The sequence below is a fragment of the Patagioenas fasciata genome, chromosome 2 (genome assembly GCF_037038585.1).
Source record: "Patagioenas fasciata isolate bPatFas1 chromosome 2, bPatFas1.hap1, whole genome shotgun sequence".
Lineage (NCBI taxonomy): Eukaryota > Metazoa > Chordata > Aves > Columbiformes > Columbidae > Patagioenas > Patagioenas fasciata.
The window spans coordinates 163,974,653-163,987,628 of NC_092521.1; the positions used below are offsets into that span (position 1 = coordinate 163,974,653).

Here is a 12,976-nt window from a genome sequence, read left to right on the forward strand (position 1 = left end):
AGCTCTGTAGGTGTATGGACTTCCCTTGTTGGCTGTTTCTTTCCTTTGCTGTTCTCAGTACTAACAGCCACGGGGTTGGGTGGTAAGAGATGATGCTGACATTTAAAACTGTTTCCCTAAAGATGGCAGAGGCTCAGAAATCATCTAACATAGCCATCAAGACAATGGAAGACGACTTACCTCCCCCACCCGCCCCTGCCCTTGGCTCAGTCCAGGTCATCGCTCCAGGGAATCAGGATCCCAACCCTCTCCCTGTGCCTCCTCCAAAGCAAGCCTTCTCCAAGTTCTACCAGCAGCGTCAAGTGAATGAGCTGAAGAGGCTCTACAGACACATGCATCCTGAGCTCAGGAAGAACTTGGAAGAAGCTGTGACCGAGGACCTGGCAGAAATGCTGAATACTGAAGATCCCAATGCACAGGCGTCTGTGAACTTGGACAAAGTTCTTCCGGGAGAGGTCCAGTCAATGCGATGGATCTTTGAGAACTGGGCACTTGATTCCATTGGGGACCATCAAGCCACAAAGAAGCTGGCAGAAGAAGAGATCATTCCTGGTGGGGATGTGAAAAGTACTTCCCTGAGGTTTGAAAACCAGTCATTCAACGGTGATGGTCTGTCAACCCTAGCCAAGGTATCAGAAACAGACCTTGCCAGAGGGGATGTGCACACTGCCCGGTGGCTCTTTGAAACCCAACCACTAGACTCATTAAACAAATTGTACTCGGATGAAACTGAAGTGCAGGAGGCCGTTCTCAAGGAGCCTGTCCAGGGAGGTGATGTGAAAGGTGCCAGACAGCTCTTCGAAGCGCAGTCCTTGGATGCTATAGGACGCTGCTGCTCAGTGGAGGAGAAGAGCATCCTACAACTCAAATCCGAAATCCAGGAGCTAAAAGGCGATGTGAAGAAAACTATCAGGCTCTTCCAAACAGAGCCCCTTTGCGCCATCAGAGACAAAACTGGGAACATTCATGAAATCAAGTCTGTCTGCAGAGAAGAAATTCAGAGCAATGCAGTCAGAACAGCTCGCTGGCTCTTTGAGACTCAGCCCCTGGATACCATCAACAAGGACACTTCCAAAGTGCAAATAATCCGTGGGATTTCATTGGAAGAGATTGGAAGGCCAGATGTCAGTGGAGCAAGGTGGATATTTGAAACTCAGCCTTTGGACGCCATCAGAGAAATCACAGTTGAAGAACAGGATTTCAAGGCTTCAACAGATTTTGTCACAGGGGCAGATGTCAGTAAGCAGCGGATGCTCTTTGAGACCCAGACTCTTGATTCTCTGAAAGGAGAAGTTTCAGAAAGTGTTGTAGCCAAAGAACAAGTCATTGGAGGTGATGTGAAATCCACACTCTGGCTATTCGAAACCCAGCCAATGGAAACCCTGAAAGACAATTTTGAGGTGGGACGTTTACAGAAAGTAGAGCTTTCAGCAGAGGAAAAGGGAGATGTGAAGCAAAGAAAACATGTCTTTGAGACCTGTCCATTTGGCAACATCTCCAAGGCATTTGAGGAAGAAATTCCAGCCACCAGCATAGAAGAGGTAGTGAAAGGTGATGTGAAGTCTTTCAAGACCCTGTTTGAGACTCTTCCCTTAGACAGTATTAAGCAGGCTGATGCTGAGCCCATCACCAAAGAAGAGGAGAAGATTCCAGCTGGCAACGTCAAAGCCAACCAAATCCTGTTTGAGACAACACCTTTGTATGCCATCAAGGATAGCTTTGGCAATTTCCATGAAGTCACCTCTGTAAGCAGAGAGCAAATCATCAGTGGCGATGTCAAGAACTACAAATGGATGTTTGAAACCAGGCCCCTGGACCAGTTTGACGAAAGCACCAAGAAAGTGGATATAATACGGGGGATCACAAAACAAGAGGTGGTGGCTGGTGATGTCAGAACAGCCAAGTGGCTCTTTGAAACTCAGCCCATGGACGTCATTCATCACCAAGCCACGGAAGGTGAAGAACATCCCTCGGTGAAGCGGGAGATCTCCCAGCGGGGGGACGTGAAGACCTGCAGGTGGCTTTTTGAGACCCAACCCATGCACACTCTGTATGAGAAGGCTGAAAAGAAGAAGGAGGAGGATGACAGTGTGCCCCAAGCTGATGTAAAATCATACACATGGATGTTTGAGACTCAGCCCCTGGACTCCCTGAAAGGCCAGGAGGAGCAGTATTTACAAGTCAGTAAGGCATACAGTCAGGAGGAATTACAAGGAGTTGATGTCAAAACTGTCAGGCACCTATTTGAGACTGAACCCTTGGGCAGCAGTGTTGTCAGTGAAGCTGAACAAAAGAAAACCATACGGTACTCCAGTCGTGTGGAGATACAGTCTGGGGAAGTGTCCAGAGTGAAGGAGTTCTTTGAAGCTAAGCCCTTGGATACAGCCACCAAACCAACATCCCAAAAGGATGATGGGACAATTGAAGCCGGATCTGTGTACAAGTTCACTTGGTTGTTTGAGAACTACCCTATGGACACCCTGAAGGACAGCTCTGAGGGCATCCAGGAAATCCCTCCAGAGAAGGATGCCAAGGGGGGAGATGTTGGAGGAAAGAGGTTCGTATTTGAGACCTACTCGCTTGATCAAATCCATGACAAAGTGGATGAGACAGAGCTCCAGAAGATCCAGAAAGATACCATAAACAAAGCTAATGTCAAGTCTTGCACAATGCTCTTTGAAAGTCAACCCTTATATGCCCTCCAGGACAAAGAGGGGGGATACCATGAGGTCACCTCAGTGCAGAAAGAAGAAATCATGAAAGGCGATATGAAAGGTGCCCGGTGGCTGTTTGAAACTAAGCCCCTGGATCAGATCAAGAAGGAGGAAGAGGTGTTTGTGATTAGGGCTGTGACCCAAGAGGACATCAAGAAAGGAGATGTCCAGGCGGCCCGGTGGAGGTTTGAGACAGAGCCTCTTGACTCCTTCTCAGTGGGAAAGACGTCTGTGCCTAGAACAGTAGACGATGTGCAGAAGGGAGATGTTCAGTCCAACAGGCAGCTGTTCGAGTCCCAGCAAGTGGGCCAGAAGAAGTACGTGAGGATGGTCAGTGTCAGTGATGTTCAGCGGGGTGATGTAAGGACATCTACTTGGCTTTTTGAAAACCAGCCTGTGGACTCCCTGTACGGGGATGCAGAGAGAGGTCCATCTATAAGCACAGTCCAGAGGGAGGACAGCCAGAAAGGGGATGTCAAACGCTGCACCTGGTTGTTTGAAACCCAGCCAATGGACACGCTTAAGGACCAAGAGGTGACAGCCAGTGTTGGGCCCCAAGAAGCAATTCCTCGTGCAGATGTCAAAAGTACAACATGGCTCTTTGAGAGCACACCCTTGGATAAATTTAGTGCTTCTGAGGGTAGTATAGAAAGAGAACTGAAAGAAAGGACCATGAAAGAGACTTTAGAGACACTCTGCACTTGCCAGGCTATTCAGCATGATGGGATCCTCATTGAAGCCAATGATATGGAGAGCGTGAAGATGGTGAAGTACCAGCTCAGCAGCCCAGGAGCTCCAGAGATCCTGAAAGAAGAGATTGTGGGAGGTCATTTGCAAAGGATCATGCTGCAGCTGCTTCACAGAACCAATGTGGAAGCACAGGGTGTGCTGGTGGAGGAGGATAGAGAGGGCAAGATCAAAGTAAGCCCATTGCAGCTACTGGACCAGAATGAAGCTGTTAAAGGCAAAGAGGACCTGAGTGGAAATGTAGCTAAGGCTCTACAGGGTCTTCTCTCTCAAGATGCTTCCATCAAAAAGGGAATGGTCTTACAAGAGACAGTGTCAGGGTCAGTGAAGATGACTCTCTACTCCCTCCTGTTCCATTCTGTCCAGCAGAAAGTCGTCAAGGGGGACGTGAAGTCAACGATAGGGAACCTGTTGGCTTCTTCTCAGGAGCAGAAAACAACTGTAACCGTTAAGCGTGAGGACAATGAGAAGGGCAATGTCCAGCTTTTTGCAAGCTGCATTGAGAAGGGAGATCTAGACTATCTGAAGAACCTCCAGCAACAGTCAGAGATACAGTCCCTCATCTCTTCCCAAGCAGAGCAGGGGGAAGACGAGAGCACCCAATGGGTTGTGCAAGGGGCTCAGATACATGTCTTACCAAACAGAGAACAAGTAGAGAAAGTCATTGCAGAGGGTGAGCCAGGGGCTATGGCGGGAGCAAAACAGGTGTTTGCATGTGAAAGCGTGGGCAAAGAGTGTGCACTGGAGAGAGAGGCTGTGCGTGCAACAGGTGTGGCAGACACCACTGTGCAATGTCTCGGGAAGCCCCTGCCCACAGTGATGGGAAAGGAAGAAATTCTGTCGGGGGGACTTAAAGTGACTACAAAGTCAATTCAAAGGGTTGCAGATGTCAGCAAGAAGGCAGAGAAAGAAGCAGCATCCGCTGCCTGTTTGAAGGAACCCAAAGCTATGGTGCAAGGCATATGTCCAACCCAAGTGATGGCTCAGGGGGGAGAAGTGGCTGGGCAACAGAAGAGCTTGGTGATGGGGGAAGCCAGCCAGAGGCAGCCAGAAGAAAAAGCCCTTGGGAGTGATCTTCAGGCTGCCATGCAAAGCCTGAGGCTAGCAACAGCAGAGGCAAAAAACATTCAACATCATGTCCAGAACAAGCTACAGAAAAACAGGGAGGAGGTCCACATGGCCTGCAGGCAGCAGGCAGCTAGCACACAGGGCACAATGACCCTTCAATCAACCACATGCCAACAAGACTCTGCATCCACCATGCGGGAGAGTAACAGCACTTCCATCAGGACCACCACCACCAGTAGAGTCCAGGAGGCATCCAAGACCCACACAAGCGTGTCTCAGAAGAACATAGCATCACACAAAAAGGTCAGTGCTTCAGAGGAAGTACAGGGAGGACAACTATTGAGCCAGGAAAGCCAAGTTGTGCCTAGTAGAGAAGTTAGCATTAAGGATGGCCTTTATACTGCCACACCTGTGAAAACCTTTTTAAACCCTTTTGTTGAGTCTGATTACAAAGAGCAATCAGTGCAAGAAGAAAGAGATGTTATTATCAGAGGGGATGTGCAGACAGCTATCAGAGCACTGCAAAGTGCCGCCACAGAACAGCGCCTGGTAGAAAAGGAGGACGTTGTCCGAGGTAATTTAAAAGCCACACTTCAGTCGCTGGAAAAGTCTAACGTTAATGTCTCCAGAGGGGACTTTAAAGCCGCTATGATATACAGAAATGCAGGGCATTCCTATTCTGTGTGTAAAAAGAAAAATGAGACTCAAGTCATTAGTAACCAGACTGCTGTAGTGGCTTCAGGGTCGCAGGTTGATAATGACTTTCCTCCTCCTCCCCCAGCTGCTGTGATGAAAGCAGAGCATTGCCCACCTTCAGCTAAAGCAACCAGAGAAGGTGCCCTTCCACTACCAACCAGCAAAGACGAAGCCCCAGGATGTTCTGCACCACTCCAGACCCCTCTTCCCACCCTCCCTTCTCTGTCCTGCAAACCCAGTGATCAGAGTCCTGCAGAGATACTCAGGTCTCCTCCAAAACCAGAAATTATGGCCCCACTGAGGAAAAAACCTGTTCCCCCTCCAAAACCTGAGCACCTCTTACATGAGACACGTTCTGCCTCTGCAAATAACACCACAAGCAGATCAACCAAACCCACCCCTCCACCCCTGCCTCCAAAACCTCCAGGCCTAAGGGAGATCAGCAAGCCAAAGCCTCCCCTCACAGAGCTGGGATTAAGCTGCATGGAAGTACGTGAACAATCACACCACAGGGAGGTTCAGGCAAAATGCTGCACCTTGGAAACATCTGTGGACAAGCCTGTCACAGGTCAGGATATGAGCCCTGAGAGAAAGCTCCCAAAAAACACTGCCAAAACCCCTCTTCAAATCGCAGAGGAAAGGTACAAGGCAAGCAAAGGAGGACAAGGAAAGGTGGAACCTGAAGCTTCAAAGCCAATGAAAAATGGAGTGATTAGTTTTGGAGTTGAGCAAGGAATGACAAGCAGGAAAACAGTAGCTCCAAAGAGGTGTCCAGGTGAGGTGATTCAGAAGCCTATAGATCTGTGCCAAGATGAGAACAGGTGCTCTTCAGTATCACATCCAACCTGTCCCGGAAGAGCACAGACACTTCATGAGTCAGGGCAGGTGGAGCCAAACATCTCCTCTGCGGACCACACCACTCCTCCAAAGAGAGGAAATGACATTGCACAAAATGCCTCGTCCAAGGTGGAAAGAGAAAGTGCGTCTAATTCTTACGGATTGTGGGAGAGTCAGAGAGTCATGAAACAGGTGAATGAGAGAAGGCAAATGTGTCATTCAATGTCCTTCCATCAGCAGTCAATGAACTCCTTTGAGGAGCAACAGCAGGGGAATAGTAGGCAATTGAAATGTCCTGATGGAGAGGCAGAGACACCTGGCCAGGAAAAGCCAGCAGTTGTTATGAGAGAAAAACCCAAGAGAGAAACAGAAGATGAGCGTCGGAAGAGGCTGTCAGTACACAAAGAGGAGATCATGAAAGGCAATGTCAAGGAGGCTATGGAGATCTTTGAGAATCTCAGGAGACAGAAGGAGTTGCAAGAGATCCTGACTCGAGTGAAGGAGTTTGAGGAGGAAACTAGCAAAGTGGACGTGAAAGCTCTGAAGAGCTTCTTTGAGAAGGTTCCTGACTGGGTTGTTCGTCAGAAAGCCCACCAGGCCAAGCATCAGGATAGGGCTGAGACACTGGCAAAGGAGGACACTGACAGTGTCTCCTCAGTGGATCTGGTTTTTGGGGACTTGGAGCGAGCAAGTGCTGAGATCATCCACCTGAAGGAGCAGACACTTGCCCGGCTCCTGGACATTGAGGAGGCCATCAGGAAAGCTCTTTGTTCTGTCTCTAGTCTCAAGTCTGAGTCGGATATCGCTGGGCTTTCAGGGCTGTTCAAGGAGTCTCTGGGGAGCACCCAAAGCTCTGCGAGCAGCAGCAACATCCGTAAAATCAGTATTGTCTCAAGCAAAGCCAAGCAGGAGGGAACCACGCTGGAGACAGGGGAAGCAGCATCAGTGGGAGGTGCAAAGGTTGAAGAAAAGACCGAGGCAACCAAGGCAGAGCTAGAGGTCCCCCGCCTTGTCCAATCTCGCGGCAGCTCTCCTTCCTCACCTTCCTTCATCACCATCGAATCTGCTGCCAGGAAACCAGCAGAATCGCCCAGGACAGCGCATTCCCCCTGGGACATCCCTTCACCAGACCGCCTTGACTCTCCAGGAAAGAGGGATGCTTTTGCTCAGGAGAGCTTCAGCTCCTGTAACCACCCGTCAACAAGGTTTACCGGGAATGACATGACCCCCTTTGAGAAGACATCTGAGCCCACAAAAAAAAAAGCTGGGCAGAGCTCAGTGAAACAGCCCAGCAATTCCGACCATCAGACCAGTGAGAAAGAGAGGTGCCCTCTGGACACCTCCAAAGGCAGCTGCCACTGTGGGATGAGAGGAGGCTTTTCGGACTACTGCTCCCTGAATGTCCCCAGCCCGCAAAATCCACGGAGGCAGAAAAGCATCTTGGAGCTACAGACAGGTCCTGATGGATCCAAGCTCTATGGAGCCACCCGGACTGTCATGGAGCAGTATGAGGAAATGGACCAGTTTGGAAACACGATCATTACTTCATCTACCACAGTCACCAAGCAATCTGAGACACAAACATCTTCCACATGTGATGTGATCTCTCATCCCCATTATGAGGTATCTGCTTCACCTGTGTTTCAGAGGTACTCAAAGAGCCCAGGAGAAGACTTCCACACCAACGGCGGTTTTCAGGAGCCAGGAGTGGTCTTTGTCACTTTTGGTAACTCCAAGCCAAAGAAATAGGAGATTCTGAAGAGCAAGAGAGAACTGTAAAAGACAAGAAAAGAAAGTCCACAATAAAAAAAAAAAAAAAATCTGGTTTATCCACATTACACGCAGGGATTCATCTACACCCTAAGGACTTTTCAGGGTCATTGTCTTGGTGTTTGCCTACAGACATGACAAATACAGTCCGCCTTGCCACTGGAGGAGAACAGCGCTCACTTGGCCAACCGAACAGATTTGGTTCTGCACCACAACCCAGAGCCTGGACACTGTTAGAAGCACAAGGGATAAATCCATCCATGGGCACCTTATGGCAGCTTCTTCCCTCTTGAGTGTTTGGGGCAGAGGGGAGAGGGATATTTGGCTTCTCTGAATTAATGCAGAAGAAAGAATAGGTAGGATTGATTAAAGAACCAACCAATCCGGTCGTTGACAAACACACACCTTTATGCTATCTTCTTTTTCTGATTTCAATACAGAATTTCCAAGGGCATCCTAAACACACATATATACACATGCTCATATTGATGGGTGAGTTGGATAGGTTTTCTCTTAGTCATTAATAAAAGAAAGGGAAGGAAAAAAAAATCTCAAATTGCTGTCACTATTGGGGCTGGGGGAGGAATTATCAGTTTATTTTTCAGTTCCTAGAAAGTACTCGCTACTGAAAAACGTCAAGCCAAGACCTACAGTTATTATCAGTGCTGTTTTCCTGAAAGAAAGATTCTATGTAAGATTCTCTACTTGAGTCAGAATGGTTACTGCTTTCCTTTCTTTATTTCTAGAATTGTAATTTATTATTCAACATATACAAAAACCTTATTTTAGATTTTCCATGCTTTCATACATGTTTACTGTTTAAACTCATTTTGAGACTTTGTAAAGCAATTTTCTTTTTATTATGACTTTGTTTTGTACATTCTCAACTCAAGATTTTAGATATTTTGTGGCTTTTTTTTTTTTTTTTTATTGTTATTGCTGCATTCTGAAGGTAAACATTACCTCTGAAAATTACTTTGGTCTGGCTGAATTTCTTTTGTTGAGTGCTTGTTTCCTTTCAATGTACCTAGAAATCATTTCTCAACGAACCAGTTGAATCACAAAGTGAGAGCACTCTAAATCACTGGGGGATTTAGCCTACATCTTCTTTACAACTGGGGTGGATTAACAGCCCTGCAGCAAACATCATTCATCCTCTTGTCTGAAAACTGACTTGAGTCCGGGGTGAGATACACCACCCAATCCAGAACCCTGCATAGGTGTGTGGAAACTGGAAAGGATGTGAAGACCAAGAAAGGTCTGAACATTTGTCCATGCCTATTTCCTCTGTTTCAGAAGGCAGTAAGGGTGGTGACTCTCCATAAGCCTTAACAGGAGGGGTAGTTGATGAACCAGCCTCAGTTCTGTGCCTCAATTCACATCACAGGCTGGCCTCAGTTTTAGAATGAGGTGAGTGAGCACAGAGCTTGTTCCAGGTGTGGGAGAAGCTGAGGAGCCTAGAGAGTGACTGGGTGGTTTCTCAGGGAGCTGTGTCCTACCGCTTATCTCAGACTTAGGTTACCAACCTCTGGGTCTAACTGCAGACCTTCTAGCTGGTCTATCACAAGCCACTTCATCTCTCAGCGCATCAGTTTACTTTTCTGCAGAAAGGGCCACTAACCTCATTCAGAAAACCACCACATTTCAGCAAGATGTTGTGGTTAATATTTTCTTTGTTTTCCTCTGAGGGAAAAGAGTTCATGTTGATGACTGAAAAGCAGGACACTGGAGAGGAAGGGACTCCTTCAGCATCTACCACTTCATGTCCCTGAGTCCATAGCAAATAAGATCTCACATCATGCCAAACATTGTCCAAGGTGTTGTAGATCAAGTAGAAGTTCTGTTTCAGTCTCCAGAAAAGCAGACACATACACAGAGCTCTTTGGTTTGCCTTTAGGACTCCATAAATTTGTAAGTTAGATGTGCCAAAATAATATTATTTTCAGTTCCACCAAAGAATACACCAAAGGTTGAGGGAGAAGAGCAGATCATCATAAACTGAGGTATCTGTTTTCAGGGAACCAGAATACATAACTGCTTAGACCTTCCCAATTGTTTTAGTAGGACCAATTGTAGAAACACAGGAGAATTAGTAATTTGGAGCTATTCTTCAAAATTTTTCCAACACTGCTTTCTAGTACTTGGTTGTTTCTCATCTTAACTTCTTTCAGGATGCCCATAACACATCTGTTTCCTTTCTTTTTGAGGGCAGCTGCAGAGCAGTTTTACTAAGCTGCAAACAGGTTGCTTGGGCAATGAAAATGATTCCATAGGAACTCAAATAAACCCAAACTCCCTGCACTGACAGTGGTTAAAAATGCTGATCTTATTGTTTGTGTTTCTGGTTTTACAAGATTTCTAAAGGTCTCAATGAGCCATTTATGAGGCTAAGATCATTTGAGATGTGTTTCTTTCACGGTATTTCCATCAGCAAGGAACTGAAATATCATGAGGGGACAGATGCTGCATTATTTCAGGACCATACACGGCTCCTTGAAGCACTGAAAGAGCTGGAGAAAAAAACAAATGCAAAGATTCAAAACTCAAGCACAAGCTGAAGGATCAGCTCATATTCTCAGACCTTGCAATAATAAACCAACAGAACACATACAAATTTTCAAATCCCCAGTCAGTTGTCATAGTTTTTCTGTGATCTTTGGATACAAGGCATGACATTGTTCACTATTCTTTGCCCTGGTGGGTTGCTGCATTCTCACACAGTGCTAGATAGATATTTTCAAGAGGAGAATGTCTGGGAGAATTGCCTGGGCCAGTGAACAGAGGACAGATGACATGAAATACACCACGTTTGAAGTGCCTACATCAAGCACTGTCCTCCCCAGCTCCACTTCAGCCACTAAAGATACTCATCTCAGAAAGCTTTGTGCTTACCATCTTCTCCCCAATAGTACAGGTATTTTCAGGCTGAGCCCTCCTTTTATGAAGATTTTAATTCACCTAGGGGAAAAAAAGGCAACAACTGATAAGCCATAAGCCAGCTGCAACTTTCAGCTTGGCACTAATCAGCAATGTGCTACAAGAGCCTTCCAGGAACACTCTGTAACTGGTTTTCACAGAAGTCCGAAGATAATTCCCTTGCCCACAGTGCCATTTGATGCTGATAATCACCTCACTATCTTCCAAACCATTAGGAAGGTTTACTCCTGCGGCCGATAAAAACACCTCCAAAGAGCAAGAGTATTTGCCATGCATCAGACGGTGAGCACTTAAAATAAATCCCCTGATGAAAGAGACTTGCATCCCCTATAAAAGATCATCCAACTTTGGAAACACACTCCAGGAGTACACACATCCATTCTCACCTAAGAGTAGAGAGAGATCTTCTTTGTTTGCTAAACAGCTCTGCTTCCTTCCTTGGTCGTGATTAAAAGAAAGTATTTTTTTCTCATACAACAGAGACACAGCAGTTACTCTTTTCTCTGACAGGACGCATACCTTTGTGCTATATGAAGGACTTATCTTCATATAAAAGCATATTTCTTCTTCACCTTCATCAGCACTGCCCTCCCATGGGCATCAACTCAGTTCTGTAGTAACAACGGTGAAATATATCTTGCCTAACTGACTGGTTTTGTCCAACTACACGGGCCTAGTTTAGGGTAGATGTATCACCTTCTAGATTCCCTTAACTGGACCTCCACTGAGTATACTGGAAGTTTAGACACCCATTACATATGTAGACACAGAATTATGGTCTCCTCCCTGTAGAGGACTGGAAAAGCAGAATTATGCTGAGCTCATTGCAGACTGAAGGAAAGACTGGGGTTTTGTTTGTGTACTTGCCTCTAGAGAGAGGGAAGAAAAACAAAGACATTAAACTCTTCTTCTTGAACGTGTTGTCGTAGGAAAACAAAGATGACTTGACCTTACTGGTAGGTTCAGCCAAAATGGAAGAAATAAAAACAGCATTCTTGTTTCCTTGTCAACTCATTTCTTAAGATACAGAAACACCTTTCATGTTTCATAGAATCATAGAACAGTTTGTGTTGGAAGGGACCTTAAAGATCACCTAGTTTCAACCCTCTGCCATAGGCAAGGACACTTTCCACTACATCAGGCTGCTGAAATGCCTTTCCAGCCTGGCCTTGAACACTTCCAGGGAGGGGACATCCATGACTTCTCTGGGCAGTCTGTTTCCTCTGTTCAAAGCTAAACTCTGGCCATCAGCCCACTCCACACAAAAGCAGAAAGTAAACTTGCTTTTTCTCTGAGCTGACAACACCACATACCAGGGTGAGCACATATTGAACACAAAGCCAGAAGGATCGGAAACCACCAGCGAAACTCCATCAAATCAAATTGTGGCAAATTTCCCCACCAAAAAGTGGCAGAAGTGCCCTCATGTGAGGGAGTACCAGTTCTTAAAGGACTGACCTGGTCAGTCAGAGTTAGGTTAGGCTCAGCTGTGCTCCTTCTGGGGCTTTGGATAGACTTGCAAATGGACTCACCAGGTAAGCTGAGCTTCTGCTTCACACCACAGCAAAAAGTTCACGGAGATATCCACGTTGCCACCAGCATGCACTGGATTACCTGACCATGCAGACAACCTGGAGCTATTTCTGCAGCTAGGTTGATGTCCAAGCTTCTTTATCCTGCTAATAAAATAGCTGGTGTTGGCAATGCTTTCCAGAGAGATTCCCTGGGTTCTTCACATAAAGCAGTGTTTGAGGAATCAGGTCATGGCATAAAATACAGTCCACAGTGTTGCTTTATCCATGCGAGCCACGGAACCTGACACACCAATATGATGTTCACAGAGTTCGCTTTATTGTCGGACCGGGCTAGCTTTATAGCAAAGCTGGCCTGTCCACGCGCCTTACAGCAATGTGATTGGTTGTAACTCGTGTTATACAATAACATTATAGGCTGCATGTACTGTCCACGCGCTCTGCACGCATGTGTCCGGCGATTGCTCACTCATTATTACCTTCTAATGGTGCTCCTTTAGTTTCTTTTGTCTCTGGCTTCACCTCTCAGCCAGGCTGGCGACAACCCCATCCCCCTGGGGCGGGGGGGGCTCTGCCACTACACCACAGAGTAAACACACTGGAGAAAAACCACCAGGTTTGTGGAGTTGTGGGAGCTTTAACGCTGAGATACGCTGCCTTTGTAGGGCTTGGACT

The 12,976-nt window shown here is 46.7% G+C and overlaps 1 protein-coding gene across 10 annotated transcripts in view; it reads left to right on the top strand.

Annotated features, from left to right (window-relative positions):
* The window catches only part of XIRP1 (xin actin binding repeat containing 1), a 41,782-nt gene extending 29,049 nt beyond the window's left edge, over positions 1 to 12,733 (top strand). For 9 of the 10 annotated variants that reach the window (XM_071805349.1, XM_071805351.1, XM_071805353.1 and 6 more), the window contains one exon: positions 123 to 12,733. In XM_071805349.1, coding sequence (XP_071661450.1) covers positions 123 to 7,811 — 7,689 coding nt within the window. In that variant the 3' untranslated portion in view covers positions 7,812 to 12,733. The remainder of the gene's footprint in view (positions 1 to 122) is intronic. The other variant, XM_071805357.1, reaches the window with a different exon arrangement.
* Positions 12,734 to 12,976: the final 243 nt, after the last annotated feature.